The 17,199-nt window shown below is 49.2% G+C and overlaps 1 protein-coding gene across 1 annotated transcript; it reads left to right on the plus strand.

Moving 5' to 3' along the window:
- The first annotated feature begins 724 nt into the window (after window positions 1-724).
- GTF3C2 (general transcription factor IIIC subunit 2) lies at window positions 725-16,942 on the plus strand. Its single transcript, XM_021708134.1, has 19 exons — window positions 725-789; window positions 5,075-5,345; window positions 5,504-5,825; window positions 6,395-6,680; window positions 8,855-8,949; window positions 9,298-9,375; window positions 9,518-9,616; window positions 10,125-10,352; window positions 10,502-10,613; window positions 10,804-10,912; window positions 11,930-11,955; window positions 12,081-12,210; window positions 13,922-14,066; window positions 14,170-14,331; window positions 14,514-14,601; window positions 14,875-15,003; window positions 15,291-15,443; window positions 15,586-15,693; window positions 15,925-16,942. Exons 2-19 carry the CDS (start codon window positions 5,099-5,101, stop codon window positions 16,141-16,143), a joined length of 2,736 nt encoding a protein of 911 aa, XP_021563809.1. The 5' UTR covers window positions 725-789; window positions 5,075-5,098; the 3' UTR covers window positions 16,144-16,942.
- The last annotated feature ends 257 nt before the right edge of the window (window positions 16,943-17,199 follow it).

The raw sequence follows: 17,199 nt of genomic DNA on the forward strand, positions 1-17,199 counted from the left end.
ATCCATCCACCACAGCCTTCCACGTAGCTAGAACTACAGGCATGCACCACACGCCCAGCTGATTTTTCTTGATTTATTGTAGAAATGAGGTCTCACCAAGTTGTCCAGGCTGGTCTCGAACCCCTGGGCTCAGGCAGTCCTTTTGCCTCAACCTCCCGAAGTGCTGGGATTATAGGTGTGAGCCACCATGCTGGGCCCCAGAAAAGTTTCAAAATACTATTTATTTCAGGAACTTTTTGCCTGCAGTTTTTGAAGTTTTTTCTGCTCCTGCTTTTCTGCTCTCTCATTTAAGAATATCAATTGTGTGCTGGTGTCATTTGCATTTGCTATCTGTCTAGTCATCTCCCCATCACTTTTTTCTCTTTGCATTCTCTGTGAATGTTCTCGTATCTGATTCTCTTTTTGGCCGTATAGTTTCTACTTGTTGCTTCTCCTGTGGTTTCATGTCTGTGATTTGTTCTTTTGCTGGGTTTCTTTCCTTGTGACTGCCAGCTCACCTTTCACCTTGCCATTGTCTTCTCTCTTCTTTGTTCTCTTGTTTTGTGGTGTCACAGTCCATTTTGTGCTGCTACAACAGAATATCTGAGACTGGACAATGTATAATGAACAGAAATTTATTTCTCACAGTTTTGGAGGCTGGGAAGTCGAGATCAAGGGGCCGCATCTGGCAAGAGCCTCTCACTGTGTCATCCCATGGCAGAAGGCAGAGAGCAGCCAAACAAGAGACGGGCAGACTCACCCCTTGATGATGGCGCCAGCCCCCCGTCGTGGCCTGATCGTCTCTTAGAGGTCCCGCCTCCTCATACTGTTACGGTGGCAGTTACACCTCAGCATAAGTTTCGGAGGGGACAAGCATTCACACCATACACTTGGACTTTACTGTCCCTGGGTGTCTTTGTTGGGAAGTGGCTTCTGTTTTCTGGATCAGTTCTTCAAAAGGGTACTTCTCATCTTGTGGCTGTTGTATTCTTCTTCCGGTACTATGCAGAGGTCTCATGTTGGATCCCTTTTGCTTACTCCTGATTTGACTGGGGTGGTTCTGTCTGGGCTGGCCTGTTTACCAAGAAACTGCATAGGTGGGTTTTTCACTGGCTTCTGTTTGTTTGCCTGGCACTGCTGTGCGCCATAATGTGTCCTCAGCAGTGAGTTATATTGTATCCTCAGCAGGAGTTAGAGGGTTGGCCATTGTTTAAAATCTGTTAGACTATAGCTTCTTCAAGGGAGATAGCTGGGAGCTTTTGTGTGTTTCTTATGGAAGGTGTATTAGCATACTTTTCCACTGAGTCTGATGAATTCTTTATCCTCAGGGCATGTACAGATCTATGTGGGGTTCCTTCCTGGGATCTGAACTGTTTCTCTCCCATTGTCACAGACAAACAGGTTATTCTGGCCAAAAACTGGGCCCTTGTGGAGTTCTGTGTTGCTTAGGTGTTTGCTTTGGTGGTCAGTGTTTTATCTGTTTACGTTGATTTATGGTTGCACAGCTGATGTTGCTAGTTTTGAAGAAAATGAAGATTTGTGGCAGCTTAGTCTATCCTATATGTGATGGAATGTTCCTTAATTGTCTCATAGCCTACCCACCTCCCCCATCCAGCAAAACATTGATGGCAGGGCACCAGAGAATACTTTTTTTTTTTTTTTAAGATTTAGGGGCCAAAGCAGGAGGATTGCTTAAGCCCAGGAGATCAAGACCAGCCTGGGCAACATCACAAGACCTTGTGCCTACAAAAAATTTAAAAGTTAGCAGAGCATGGTGGTGCATGCTTATAACCCCAGCTATTCGGGAGGCTGAGGTGGAAGGATCATCTGAACCCAGGAGGTCAAGGCTGCTGTGAGCCATGATTGTGCCACTGCACTCCAGCCTGGACAACAGAGTAAGACTCGAACTCAAAAAAGATTTAGGGGGTGCATGTGCAGACTTGTTACATAGGTATATTGCATGAGGGTAAGGTATGGGCTTCTATTTGCCCCGTTGCCCAAATAGTGACCATGGTAACCCATAGCGCTGGCCTTTCAACCCAGGGCCCCCTAGTGCCCTCCCCCACTTATGCCACAGCTCCTGGTATCTGTTCTCATCTTTATGTCCATGTGTACCCTTTGTTTAACTGCCACTTACAAGTAATATTTGGTGTTTAGGTTCCTGTTTCTGGGTTAATTTGCTAGGATAATGGCCTCCAGTTGCATCCATGTTGCTGCAGAAGAGAAGATTTTGTTCTTTTTATGGCTGCATAATATTCTGTGGTGTGTAGAAGCCACATTTTCTTTATCCAATGTTTTATTCCAAGAATTTTGGTTAGTTTCTGTTTTCTTAGTCTTTTTTTTTTTTTTGAGTAGTAGTGCCCAGGCTGGAGTGCAATGGTTACACTCACGGCTGGCCTCAGGTGATCCTTCTGCCTCAACCTTCCAAGTAGCTGAAACTACAGGTGTGCACCACCATGCCCAGTTAAATTTTTTTTTTTTTTTTTAATTATAGAGAGGAGGTCTCACCAGGTTGCCCAGGCTGGTCTTGAACCCCTGGACTTGCGCAATCCTCTCGCCCCCACTTCCCAAAGCGCTGGGATTACAGGATGAGCCACCACGCCTGGCTATCCAGTCCACTGTTGATGGGCACCTAGGTTGGTTCTGTGACTTTGCTATTATGAATAGTGCTGTGGTGAACATAGGGGTGCGAGTGTCTTTTTGGTAGACGGATTTATGCTTTTTTGGGTAGACTCCCAGAAGTGGGATTGCTGGATCAAATGGTAAACCTATTTTTAACTCTCTGAGAAATCTCCAAAGTGTTTTCCATAGGAGGCTGAACTAGCTTACATCCCCACCAGCAGCATATGAACTTTCCCTTTTCTTTCTTTTTTTTGGAGTCAGAGTCTCACTCTGTTACCCAGAGTGGAGTGCAGTGGCACACTCACGGCCACCGCAACCTTGACATGCTGGTGTCTGGCGATCCTTCTGCTTCAGCCTTCCAAGTAGCTGGAACTACAGGCGTGTGCCACCACACCCAGCTAATTTTTTAAAAAATTTATTATAGAGATGAGGTCTTGCCAAGTTGCCCAGGCTGGTCTCAAACCCCTGGACTGAGTCATTCCTCTTGCCTCCACTTCCCAAAGTGCTGGAACTGGGATTACAGGTGAGCCACCGCACCTGGCTATCCAGTCCACTGTTGATGGACACCTAGTTGGTTCCATGACCTTGCTGTTGTGCAGGCGTGCGCCACCACACCCAGCTAATTTTTTTGATTTACTGTAGAAATGAGGTCTCACCGTGTTGCCCAGGCTGGTCTTGAACCCTTGGGCTTAAGCAATCCTGTTGTCTCCGCCTCCCAAAGTGCTGGGAATATAGGCGTGAGCCACTGCGCCTGGCTGTGTTTTTGCTTTTTAATACTAGCCATTCTGACTGGTATCAGGTGCTCTCTTATTGTGGTTTGATTTGCATTTCTCTGTTGAATAGTGATGTTGAACATTTTTAAATGTTTGTTGGCTACTTATATGCCTTTTGAGAAGTGTCTGTGTCCTTGTTCATTTTTTAATGAGAATATTATTTTTTTTCTTGTCAGTTTGTTTAAGTTCCTTATAGATTCTGGTTATTAGTCCTTTGTCACGTGCATGGTTTGCAAATATTTTCTTTCATACTTTCTCAAATGAACCTATTCCTTGACTAATGTTTGCAGAGATGGATGGTAGCTCTAGGCATCCTCCTTCAGTTTGGTCTAAATTTTATAGTATCTGAGAGCTGTTAATTTACAGTATATTTTAGGAAGTTGTGTCCCTTCCCTAGATATTTTATTTTTCTTTCTCTCCTTTTGTGTGTGTGTGTGTGTGTGTCATTTCACTGTGCATTCACTGTTGTTGTATTTTTTTTTTTTTTTTTTTGAGTAGGAGTCTTACTCTGTCACCCAGGCTGGAGTGCAGTGGCATACCCACGGCCACCTCAGCCTCAACCTGCTATCACCTCAGCCTTTCAAGTAGCTAGAACTACAGGTGTGCACCACCATGCCTGGCTAATTTTTTCTTATTTTTTGTAGAGATGAAGTCTTGCCAAGTTGCCCAGACTAGTTTTGAACCCCTGGACTCAGCAATCCTCTCGCTTCTGCCTCCCAGAATGAGCTACCATGTCCGGCCCACTGCTGTATTCTTTTTTTTTTTTTTTTTTTTTTTTTTTAGTTGGAGACTCAGTCTGTCACCCAGGCTGGAGTCCAGTGGCACACTCACAGCCACTACAGCCTCAGCCTGCTGGGCTCAGGTGATCCTTCCACTTCAGCCTTCCAAGTAGTTGGAATCACAGGAGTGAGCCACCACATCTGGCTAATTTTTTGATTTATTGTAGAGATGAGATCTCGCCAAGTTGCCCAGGCTGGTCTTGAACCCCTGGGCTCAGGCAATCCTCTTGCCTCCGCCTCCCAAAGTGCTGGGATGACAGGCATGAGCTACCATGTCCAGCATACTGCTGCATTTTTTTTTTTTTTTTTTTTTTTTGAGTTGGAGTCTCACTATGTTGCCCAGACTGGAGGGCAGTGGCTGCTCCCAGCCACCACAGCCTCGACCTGCTGGGCTCTGGTGATCCTTCCACCTCAGCCTTCCGAGTAGCTGGAACTACAGGCGCGCACTACCACATCCGACTCATTTTTGATTTATTGTAGGGATGAGGTCTCGCCAAGTTGCCCACGCACATCTCGAACCCGCGGGCTCAGGCAATCCACTCACCTCTACTGCTGCATTCTTAATGAAGATGTATGAACTCTATATTAAATAGTGTATATAAAGCACTTAGTATAGTGCTTGGCACACAGAAAGTGTCTACCGGTGGTGGTTTTTTTACTATTTGTGTGCTTGTTTGTTGTCTTCTCCACCAGAATGTCTGTTTCACAAGGGCAGGGAACCTTGTCTGTCTGCTTAGTGTTACATTATGAGTTTCTGTAATAGTGCCTGGCATTCAGAAGGGGCTTAGGGACTACTATTGATTGAATGATCAGAAAGCTTGGGTTCCAGTTGTAGGAGTGAGGGGAGAAAGACGGGGAAACAAAACCCTGTGTCGGTACCTATAGCTTCTGCCTCCCCCTCATTTGTATCTCTTTCTGCAGGGGCAGCCACTTTGGGGGGTGCTGATGGACACCTGCGGGGTCGGCTATGTTTCCCTGGGAGAGGCCGGCCCCGTGGGGAACATGGCTGTGGAGGACTCTCCTGGACAAGAGGTGCTAAGTGCACTCGACGTCGCAGCCTCTTCGGAATTGACCAGTGCAGAGTCTTCTGTAGAGATGTCGTTGCCTCCCCCTTTGCTTGGATTTGAGGAGTCCCCCGATGAGACGAGGCTCCCTCCAGAGCAGGAAGGCCTCTCCAGACTGGAGCAGCCAGGTGAGTGTCTTGTTTTTCTGTCTTTTTACCTCTCCTGCTTAACTTGAGATGAAAGAGACAGGTTGAGCTCATAGGATTTGCAAACCTGGGGTAGGGTAATCTCTTCCAAAGAGGTTGGAGCGCTAGTCCCATCTCACAGACCATATTCTTCTCTACAGATCTTTCTTCAGAGATGTCAAAGATCTCAAAGCCTAGGGCCTCAAAGCCTGGCCGGAAGAGAGGTGGTAGGACACGGAAAGGCCCCAGAAGGCCCCAACAGCCTAATCCTCCATCAGCCCCTCTGGTTCCTGGCCTCTTAGATCAATCCAACCCTCTGTCCACCCCCGTGCCTAAGAAACGAGGTCGAAAGTCCAAGGCAGAGCTGCTCCTGCTGAAGTTGTCAAAAGACCTAGATCAGCCTGAGTCTCCATCTCCAATGAGGCCCCCTGAGGACTTTGAGACCCCTCCTGGGGAACGGCCCCGCCGAAGGGCTGCCCAAGTGTAAGGATGGTGGGGTACAACCTGGTGGAGGAGGTGGGTAAAGGGATTGGTTGGGGCAGATGTTGGGGATGAGAAGACTCTGAGGAGGCATCAGGTAAGCAGGGGACTTGAGCAGTCCTTAGCTTTTCCACAGCAGCTTCTCTGTCATGTGTTGCTGACTTTGTTTACCCAGGACTTTCTTGCCTTGCGCCCTGCCCTATCTGGTTCTCACTAACCTTCCCCGGGTCTTCACTGCTATTTTGTTGCCACTGTGTGTCGATGCATGTGCGTCTTTCCACTCTTTGCCCTTGCTTTTGACTGTGGGCAAGTGAAAAGCTCCTTGGAATTGGAGTTGGAAGACCTGGATTCTGAGTCCACATTTGCTCTCTGAATCATCTCAGCCAAGTCACTTAGTTTTCCTGGATTTCTGCTTCTTCATCTGTCAAAGGGGAAGGGGAAATTAATAGGGCTAACTGATTAATAACAGGGTTGCTGGGAGGATCCCTTGAGATAAGAGTCCGTTGAGTCTGGAAAAGTAGACCTCAGTGAAATGTCCATGAGTGTGACTCTGATTCTGCCCTGTCCCACAGGGCACTCCTGTATCTCCAGGAACTGGCGGAAGAGCTTTCCACAGCCCTGCCTGCTCCTGTGTCCTGTCCTGAGAACCCCAAGGTTAGCAGCCCCGTCAAGCCGAAGAAATGTCAGCAGCAGCCAGCCTGCCCTGGTGGCGAAGTGGAGGAGGATGCTACCCGGGATGAAGACTTTGTTCTCCAAGTCGAGGCTGAAGATGGGGAAGAGAGTGAGGCCCCGAGTGAAAGCTCGTCTGACCCTGAGCCTGCAGTGCCCCGCAGCACCCCGCGAGGATCCACTTCAGCGGTAATCTGAATGGACAGAAGTGAATGGGAGGCTAGGTGTGGTGGGTCATGCCTGTAATCCCAGCACTTTGGGAGGCTGAGGTGGGAGGATTGCTTGAGCCCAGGAGTCTGGGACCAACCTGAGCAATGCGGCAAGTCCTCGTCGCTACAAAAAAAATGAAAAAATTAGCCAAGCATGGTGACACCCACCTGTAGTCCCAGCGACTCAGGAGGCTGAGGCGGAAGGATCACCTGAGCCCAGGAGGTCGAGGCTGCCGTGAGCCCCACTACACTCCAGCCTGGGTGCCAGAGTGAGACTTCGACTTAAAAAAAAAAGGAAAAAAATGTGAATGGGGAAATAGAATGTTTTGGGGGTCAGCAAGTTGCCTAGAGGGATAACCTTGGCCTGGTAATGATGATAGGCAAAACAGGCAAAGGACAAAGGGACGATTTGAAAAACAGTTGAGATACTTGGGAGATTGGGAGACAGGGGTAGCAAACAAGATTGTCTACGCACTGAATGTCCTCTGCCCAGAAACATACGTGTGAACAAGATGGTGTGGTAAATGCTGCACCAGGAGCCAGCAGCATGCTTTAAGCACAGAGACGGAGACCAGTCAACTGCTTAGGCTTCCCCGAGGAGTGATTGTTGAGCTGGGTCTTGAAGGGTGAATAGAAGCCTGCCAGAGAGGATGGTTTTCCCCAAAATTGATTGTGGCTGGAGCATGGGGCCTGAAGCAGAGTTATAGGGAGTAAACTAGAGAGAATGGAAGAACTGAGATGGGTAGGAGCCCGCAAAGATTGTTTTTATGTGTTTGAGCGTTGTTTAATTGTGTAAAATTGACCATTTTAACCATTTTAAAATGTACAGTTCCGTGACGTTAAGTCCATCCACAATGTTATGCAACCATGACCATTATCCATTTCCAGAACTTTTTCATCAACCCTCATCAACTCAAACAGAAACAACAAAAGTTACAACGAAAGGTACAACAAAAGTTTTTAAGTAGAAAAATAACATGCTTGGTTAGGAAAATAGGTCAAATTGCAGTTGACAATTAGAAGACAGCCTCAGTTATGCAAGTGAGAGCTAGATCCTGAATCCAGCAGTGAGATGTGGGGGGCAAATTCAAGAGACATGTGAGAGAATTAACAGGACTTGGGGGTGGAACAGGCATTTCCAGCTTAGATGACGGCCTCATGCACTGAACTTGGCAACGTGGGAGAAGTGGGAGTGAGGGGTGGGGTAGGCAGGGGAAGGATGCATTCCTTTCTGCCATGTAGAGTAGGAGATGCCTGCTGGAGATGGCTGGTCAGCAATTGTGTGCGTGGGACCTAGGCCTTATATGCCCCGAGTACATGTAAGGGAGTACCAAAACCCTCAGCAATTGAGATAAATGACATTTTGTTGCAGCATTTTAAAAAAATTAAAAAAATAAAAATTAAACCTGTGGTGAACAGATTACCAAAATTTTAAATAAAGACAGGAACTTTCTAAGTTTTTAAACTGATTGCTGATTTTTCCTATTGTCTCAGTCTTTAACATGGCTCACCACCACACTGCATGTGTTTAGAACTTGTAGAAAAGTTGCGACTGAGTCAAGTTTATATTGACTGAGATATAGACTTGATAATCAGGCATAAAGATGGCTGCCAAGACAGGTGTGGTGCATGCCTGTAGTCCCAGCTACTCAGGAGGCTGAGGTGGGAGGATTGCTTGAACCCAGGAGTTTGAGGCTGTACTCCAACCTGGGCAATAGAACAAGTCCGTGACTCTTAAAAAAAAAATAGTAGTCAAAGCCATGAGACATAGGATGAGATGACCAGGAGTATGTGTTTCCAGGGTTGAGAAGAAGACAGGGGCTCTGGGGAATTCCATGGTCAGCCGGACCTGTCACGGAGGGAGGCCTGCAAAGGGATAGTGGAAAGATGGGAGGAGTAGGGGAGACTGTCCAGTAGGCCAGGAGCTTCAGAGGGCACGTGGGAGTCCCGGCCTTGGAAATGTGGAGGAAGAACAGAAAATAGATGTGGACTTTGGAGGAGTAGTGCAGAGGGTGGAGAGTCATTTCATGGTTGAAACGCAAGTCTCTGGCGCAGCAGTGGCTAGTGGAGAAGCAAGAGTAAAAGGTGGGAGAGAGCTGCTCCTGGGACTCCCCGCCTGTAGCGTGTCTTCGTTTCCTTCTGTTCGATCCTCAGAAGCAGAAGCCACACTGCCGGGGAGTGGCTCCCAACGGCTTACCCAATCACGTCATGGCTCCCGTGTGGAAGTGCCTCCACCTCACCAAGGACCTGTGAGCCTGGGGCCAGGATGAAGGGGTGGTGGAAGGGGGCAAGGGCACTCCAGAAGTGGGGCTGGGGGAGAGAGCACGGTGCATAGGCAGATGCCGGGACATTATCCTTACTAAGAGGCAAGCTCCGAAGGCAAGAGCGCTAGATGCTTAAGATGAAACAAAAAGAGAAGCTCCACTTCTCAGCCGTGCTCGCCTCTTTGCAGGTGCCCGGTCACTACTTGGAGCTAGCGGCCAACACATTGCACAGCACAGGTGACAGACCATGTCTGTCCTCACCGAAAGCTGCATTGGGCGGCACAGCTCTGGAATCCCTCTGCTCCTTCACTGATGCTTCTTCTGTTTCTGCAGCCGAGAGCAGAAGCATTCATACTGGGAGTTTGCTGAATGGATTCCTTTAGCCTGGAAGTGGCACTTGCTGTCTGAGCTGTAAGTGGAAGGAGCTTCTCTGAGGCTGTGGAAGGGGGACACCACCGAAGACGAAGGGTGGCAGAGGACTCTGGATCTGCAATGGGAACCCGGGGGTAGGTGAGGCTCTTCCACATTCAGGCTGCTCCCTTGCCTTCCCCAGGGAGGCAGCGCCCTACCTGCCCCAGGAGGAGAAATCGCCACTGTTCTCTGTCCAACGCGAAGGGCTACCTGAAGATGGCACGCTCTACCGAATAAACAGGTGACAATGGAGCCCTGGCCCGCCTCTGACCGCAGGGCCAGTAGCAGGGAGAGTGAAGCTGAGAGGGGTGACAGAGGAGCCCGCCCCTCCCCTGGAGCCGGTTGGACAGAGGAGTCCCATCCCTCCCCTGGTGCTGGTTTCTTGGGTCCCAAGGCTAGAGTCCTGGCTCGTGCTGGTCAGGCCTCCCTGATGTGTGTGCTCGCTGCTGCTGGCTAGGCTGAGGGAAGCTCACGAGGTTTAGGGTCAAATTAGTTCACAGGGTCATGTCTACTAAGACAGATTGGAACAGACCAGCCTTGGGGAAGACGCTGGTAAACCAGAATGGATGACCTGTCATTGAGTCAGGCAGACTTTGGGAAGGACAGGAAGGAGCCGCTCTCCCCTGCGGGCTACTCTCTAGGCCCAGTCCCACGCACAAGGTGGTTCCTGCGGGCGCCAGTGCAGCCCCTGCCCAGCCCTCCTGACCTTTTGTTGCCGCCTGTCTTCACCCACCTTGGGCCTTCTGTAGATTCAGCTCCATCACAGCACACCCAGAGCGCTGGGATGTGTCCTTCTTCACGGGAGGTCCGCTTTGGGCTCTGGACTGGTGCCCAGTGCCTGAGGGCGCAGGAGCCTCGCAGTATGTGGCCCTCTTCTCCAGCCCTGACATGAATGAGACACATCCCCTGAGCCAGCTTCACTCGGGCCCTGGACTGCTGCAGCTTTGGGGCCTTGGAACCTTGCAACAAGATAGCTGGTGAGGCGGGGTTGGCTCCTGTAGGGTGTGTGACGAGGAGAGCAGGGCGGGGTGGTGCGGTGGGGGATGGGTTTCCGTGGGCTGAGGTGGGGAGCTCAGCGCTGGGGTTCCCCGTCCATCCTGCCCACTGTCCCGGCGCCTCTCTACAGTCCTGGCAACAGGGCCCACTTTGTCTACGGGATCGCTTGTGACCACGGCTGCATCTGGGACCTCAAGTTCTGCCCCAGTGGAGCATGGGAACTTCCAGGCACCCCTCGGAAGGTACTTCCTAGCTGACTGTGGGCTGGCCTGGGACTCAGAGGACAGAGGCCCTGGGAGTTCTGAGTTTGGAGTGTGGTGGGTGGAGTTTTTCCAGCAGCTCCAGACTACCTCGGGCACTGGGACCACAGAGGTTTTCTGCAAGGTGCCTGAAGGTAGCAGGCCTCAGCACTGCTCTGCTCCCGCCCTCCAGGCCCCTCTCCTGCCCCGGTTGGGCCTCTTGGCTCTTGCCTGCTCAGACGGGAAGGTGCTGCTGTTCAGCCTCCCCCATCCTGAGGCCCTGCTGGCCCAGCAGCCCCCAGGTGAGTGGCCTAGCAGGGAGAATGGGCTGCTGGGGCATGGCCAGAGCATAGCAGGGCCTGTCCACCCCCGAACTTCCTGAGGCAGTCTCTAGCACAAAGGTCTGCACAGCCCCCTCCGTACACGCACCCCCACCTTGGGACTTCACACACTTGTCCTGAGCTCGCTGTCTCTTGTGCAGTCTTCCAGACTCACGGATAAGCCGTCTTCCCTCCTCCATTTGTGCCTTTCCCCCTCTTGCTGCCCAGTGGATGATTGTGTGTGAAAAACTGCCAAGGGTAGAGGCTGACGGATGGGGCCATCTGCTCTGCCGTGATCTTGTGCCCCCAGTTGTCCCCCCACTCCCTCCCCCACACATTCTCTCCCTGTTGTGAAGAAAGGGACAGAACATAGAGCTGAAGAGGAGACGAGGCAGTTGGGACATGCCAGCTTCCATATGCCGCATGTATCTGACTTTCAGTAGTACTGAGTAAAGAAGAGGGCATTTGGGTTTGAGCCCTGGGAAGTCCCATATTTGTGGGCTGGTGGAAGAGTGCATTGAGGAGGGAGTAGACGAGAAGTGGAGACAGTAGGTATAGGTGCTTCTTTCACGAAGTTTGGCTAGGAAGGGGAAAAAATAAATGGAGATGGTGGAAGGGGTGAGTGTGGCCAGTAAAGAAAGGTTTTGTTTCTCTGGATTGAAGGCAGTAGGACCTGTTGGCATGGCAACATGGGAGTGACCCAGTAGGGGGAGAGCAAGTTTGTAATGCAGGAGAAAGGAGAGATGCCTTGGAGAAAGTGACGGGGGCGAGAGGAGAGGAGAGTGGAGGGACCAGCCCTGCTGATGGGAGGAAGGATACCATTGGGAAGGAAGAGGTGCTGATGGAGGCCGGTTCATCAGTTGGTGGAGGAAAGGTGTAGGCTTTCTCAACAAAGGGCAAGGAAAAGTCATCCATGAGTGGGAGCCAATTTAATGCAAGGCCTGACTAGGAGCTCGGTCCTAGGGTCACTGCATCAAGTCCTACTCTCTTCCCTCACAGATGCAGTGAAGCCTGCCATTTATAAGGTGAGTCCTGGAGCCTCACCTGATTCTGAGCACGTCGCCTCCTGAAATGACCTCATCCTGCTGGGCTAACACTGACTTGAGCCTTCATTCCCCTGACCCTAGTCCCATCTCTTCTTTTCCTGCAGGCCCAGTGTGTGGCAACCCTGCAGGTGGGGTCTATGCAAGCCACAGAGCCCTCTGAGTGTGGTCAGTGCCTTAGCCTGGCCTGGATGCCTACCAGGCCCCATCACCACCTGGCTGCAGGATACTATAATGGTAAGAAAATAAATAAGACGTAAGGAGCTTTTTGCTCTTTAAACTTTATATTTGCTTGTTTTTTAGTGTTTTTTTGTGGGGGGAGGGGGTTCGGTGCTGGACATCATTTATAGTTATAAATATTCAAGCAATGTGAAAAAGTACAAATAGGCAAGAAATAAGTCACTAGAACTTTTAAAAAATTTTATTTTATTTTAAAGCTGTGGGATAACTTTCTACTCAGAAAAGGTATTTAAATTATGCCTTAATTTTATAGCAGAAAAAGACATGGAAGTCAAACGGAATTATTAGCTAAGCTCCTAATCAAGAACAGTCCTTCACCACAAGAGACATTAGTTCCTCCAATAATTAAAAAGAGAAAAAGACTGTAAATAACATTATGTAGCTGGCAGCTATTAGGTACTTTTCAAGTGGCAGTGTCGTTTTTTTTTGTTGGTTTTTTTTTTTTTGAGTTGGAGTCTCACTCAGACGCCCAGACTGGAGTGCAGTGGCCACTCCCGGCCACTGCAGCCTCGACCTGCTGGGCTCCGGCGATCCTTCCGCCTTAGCCTTCCAAGTAGCCGGAATTACAGGCATGCGCTACCACACCCGGCTGATTTTTTGGTTTATTGTAGAGATGAGGTCTCGCTGCCCAGGCGGGTCTTGAACCCGAGGGCTCAGGCAATCCACTCAGCTCAGCTTCCCAAAGGCGCGGGATTGCAGGCTGAGCCACCGAGCCCAGCGGCAGTGTCGTTTTTAGACGTCATACATAGACTTTCTGCAAGGAAGGTAAGGAAATTGGCACTCTAGCATTTCTTCCTAGATCATCCCTCTCTCCATCTTCTGTTTTTCTTTGGGTGGTAATACTCTCATGTTGTCAAGGTACATAATATTGATGCTGTTCTGCCATCTTAATTCCTAGAGTTATTTAATTGTCTCTGTCATTCACTTATCTGTCTCTCTTCCATTGCTAAATTTTTTATATCGTGTGGCTAAAATTCACTGTCACTAAGTTTTTTTTTCAAGAAAGGTTCATAGGTGCTATTTTTTCCTGGGCTTATGTATAACGGAGGTTTTATGTATAAATACTTTGCCTAGCTATTGTTTTACGTTTTTATATTATTCTTTGTCTTTTATTTTTATTTTTGAGTGCCTTCTCTAGTGCCATGCCTTATCAAGTGTCAGCCAGGTTTTGTAAGAGTTGAGTTCATTTCTATTTGTCCGTTTGTTTTCTGTCTCTACATTTTTGTTGCTTGTGATTTTTTGCCTATTCTCTTTGTCTTAGAGCAGAGTTAGCAAACACTTTCTGTAAAGGTCCAGATAGTAAATAATTTTAGGCTTTGTGGGCTGTTTAACTGTTGGTGGAACTGTTTAACTGACAGTGGACCAGGCATAGACATGGGATGAGTGTGACTGTGTTCTAGTAAAACTCTATTTACCAAAGTAGGTGACAGACTAGACTTGGTCCAGCCGTAGTTTGCAGCTACTAGGTGCATTCAGTGGATCATTTTTCAACTGCAGGTTCCAGGCTAAGCTATTACTTTTTGGTTGATGAGAATTGGAGCTAAAATATCAGATTGAGTCTTTAAACCATGAAGGGAGAATTAGGTAATCATGATCCCTACTTTCTTTTGTAGTAGTTGGGATCTGAGGGTAGAAGAACCTAGAACGAAATGAGAGCCAGGAGGAGAGAACTTCCCTTTAATTCCTACACATTTTGTCTCTACTTCAGGCATGGTGGTTTTCTGGAACCTTCCCACTAACTCGCCCCTGCAGCGGATACGGCTCTCTGATGGCTCCTTGAAGCTCTACCCCTTCCAATGTTTCCTAGCCCATGACCAGGCTGTGCGTACCCTTCAGTGGTGCAAAGCTAACAGGTATAGGATAGGAGCTCTGTCGGGGGTGGGGGGGCCAAGTGAGGACTGGGACCAGCTGACTCTTCCATATTTATTGATTGAATCTTCTTACGTCTGTTCTTAGTCATTTCCTTGTCTCTGCGGGGAGTGACCGGAAAATTAAATTCTGGGACCTTCGACGGCCTTACGAGCCAATAAACTCAATCAAGCGCTTCTTGAGTACAGAGCTGGCCTGGCTTCTCCCCTACAATGGTGTCACCGTGGCTCAGGACAACTGCTATGCCTCGTACGACAGGATGGAGACAGGAGGCACTCGGGGGACAGGCTGAGGGTTGGCGTGCAAAGCAGGCCAGATTGTTGTGGGCAGAGAAAGGTTGAGAGCTGGCTCACTGAGGCTGTTTGAAGGGTTTGGGGAAAGAAATGAATGGAATCTTAGAAGAATGAAGGTTTTATTTTTCTCTTTAACAGCTATGGACTCTGTGGGATTCATTATATTGACGCTGGTTACTTTGGTTTCAAGGCCTACTTCACTGCTCCTCGAAAAGGCACTGTCTGGGTGAGTCCGTCTCTTCCATAGTCTTCATTACACAGGAAAATAGCTCATTTACTCATCAACAGTGGTCAGGAAAAGGTAGTTGGATAGGAGAAGGTAGGTGTATGGTAACTGTATCATTGGGGTTATGACAAGCTCACTTGTGTGTATCTCTCAGACTGCAGTCATCACTGATTCACAGAACTGAAATGAGTGTGTGTGTGTGTGTGTGTGTGTGTGTGTGTGTGTGTGTGTGTAAGGATGAATGAATGAATGAAATCTGTCTCTTCCTGTTAGAGTCTGTCAGGATCCGACTGGCTTGGGACGGTAGCTGCAGGAGATATATCCGGGGAGCTCATTGCTGCTATATTGCCTGATATGGCACTGAATCCAATAAATGTCAAGCGACCTGTAGAGCGAAGATTTGTACGTATATGAACACTTAACGGCAGCTGTTGGAGCCCTAATCCACATGCCCTCCCATCTCCTGGTAGAGTACAAATTAGTCCTGGGTCTCCCAGCCTGACACTAACCCTGAAAGTCTTAGCACAGAGTTGTGTTATAATCTTCCCTACCCTGTTGCATCTGAGCCTGTTTAAACATACTATTTTCTTCCATCTTTAAGTCTTTCCGGCCCAACACCAGTTTCCCCTCTCTTAGCTTTTATTCTGTCTTCCATATCACAGAACCTAATCTCATGGTCTCTGTCTTAGCCTATATATAAAGCAGATCTGATACCGTATCAGGACAGTCCTGAAGGTCAAGACCACTCTTCTGCTTCATCCGGGGTCCCCAATCCTCCCAAGGCTCGAACTTACACTGAAACTGTCAACCATCACTACCTGCTCTTTCAAGACACAGATCTGGTAAGCTGAAGCCAGGAGAATGGGTGTGGCATTAGAAAAGGCAGAATAATTTAGTCCTTGTGTGGAAAGGAGTCCCAGGTTCCACGCAAAGATGTGGAACTAAGAACAGCTCGCTTTCTCCTGCTCCATCTCCCCTCCCCAGGGCTCCTTCCATGACCTGCTCCACAGAGAGCCAATGCTGCGCATGCAGGAGGGAGAGGGGCACTCCCAGCTCTGCCTGGACAGGCTGCAGCTTGAGGCCATCCATAAGGTACTGTCGGCTCTGGGTCTATGGTCGATGGAGTGGGGGGTGAAAAGTTGCGTAGGTGGCCGGGAAGGGGGGTGGCTTTGGCAGCTGCCACCTTCAAAGTGTCCCAGGCATGCTTCATCACTGGGCTTCATTCTTGCCCATCTCACCTCACCATGCTCCCGTCCTTTCAGAGGTGAGTCACCCCAAATCACCACTCGGGCATCCCCCTTTTGTTTTCTGTTCTCTTCACAGGTACGTTTCAGCCCAAACCTGGACTCCTATGGATGGCTGGTATCTGGGGGACAGTCGGGGCTGGTTCGAATCCATTTCGTCCGTGGACTCACCTCCCCACTGGGCCACCGAATGCAGCTTGAAAGCCGAGCCCACTTCAGCGCTATGTTCCAGCCATCCTCCCCTACTAGACGGCCTGGCTTCCCTCCAAGCAGCCATCACCTTCTGCCCAGCCCCTAGTTCTGGTCCACACAGGACCCCTGGAATGAAGTCTGCCAAGAACAAATGGCCCCCATGCACAGAGCCATAGAAACTGGGGCCTTTCTGGACAGTGATGTCACCAGGCCTGGACCGCTAGGCCCGCCTCCAGGACTCCGTAGATCCCTCCTTTCAGACTTCTGTGATGACAGCCCCCTGCGGGCAGGGGGGCTCTCCCTCCACAAACTCAAGGCTGCTCGGCCTAAGACTGTGGCTCGTGAGAAACATGCAGGCCTGACCCAGGCTTGGGAGTCACACTGCTCATATTGAGCATATTGTTGAGCGGGTGAAGCTAAGTAAAGGTACTGGGTGTTTTTGAGACCACACACGAGTGGGTGTTTGGAGAGCTGAAAGAGGTGTTGCCTGCATGAAGGCTCTTGTCTGACTACTCCAGGACCCTGTGGCACCGCCTTCCTAAACTTCTGTAGAGTAACCAATACACGGGCAGGCCCACGAGGTGATAGCAACTTGTGGGACTTCTTTAACGGAAGAACACCACAGACACCCTAACAATGGGACAGTGGCTCAGACCTCACTTGGTCCTGCTTTGGAAATATTCCCAATCGCTGGTCATCTGACCCTACTTGAACACTCCTAGACAGTCATGTTTTTAAAAACCTTCCTTGATATCAAGTCAAAGGGTATCTCTCCATAGATCTTACCCATGGGTGTTAGGAAATTGAGTCATTCTTCCCTGTGGTTGCCCTCTTAAGTATTTAACCATAGCTACCATGTGTTTTCCACCTCTCTAGATTAAATATCTTCAGTTACTTCAACCATTCTTTCACACGTCATGATTTTTGATCCTTCATGATGCTGTCACGGTGACTTATGAAAATGTTGAGCTGGCTAAATTCAGTGTACAGGAGGAACAGTCGTGTTCCATTACATCTCATCTTGTTAGAGTCCTTTTTGTGGGATATGCAGGCTCAGTGACTGCGAAACTACCTAAGCAAGGACAGCCCACAGCAACAAGAAACAGGCAAGCCACAGTCTTGGAGTGCTAGGAATACAGGCTGGGGCTCAGGGGGAAATAGA

Source organism: Carlito syrichta, unplaced genomic scaffold (genome assembly GCF_000164805.1).
Source record: "Carlito syrichta isolate Samal-C Ts95f unplaced genomic scaffold, Tarsius_syrichta-2.0.1 Scaffold130881, whole genome shotgun sequence".
Taxonomy (NCBI): domain Eukaryota; kingdom Metazoa; phylum Chordata; class Mammalia; order Primates; family Tarsiidae; genus Carlito; species Carlito syrichta.

What these genes read in the sequence shown, in the direction of transcription:
- GTF3C2 (XM_021708134.1), top strand. Translation starts at nt 5,099, where the DNA reads ATGGACACCTGCGGGGTCGGCTATGTTTCCCTGGGAGAGGCCGGCCCC. An exon ending in CAGTGGTGCAAAGCTAACAG is followed by an intron (nt 14,067 to 14,169) that starts GTATAGGATAGG and finishes GTCTGTTCTTAG; the next exon opens with TCATTTCCTTGTCTCTGCGG. An exon ending in CAGGACAACTGCTATGCCTC is followed by an intron (nt 14,332 to 14,513) that starts GTACGACAGGAT and finishes TCTCTTTAACAG; the next exon opens with CTATGGACTCTGTGGGATTC.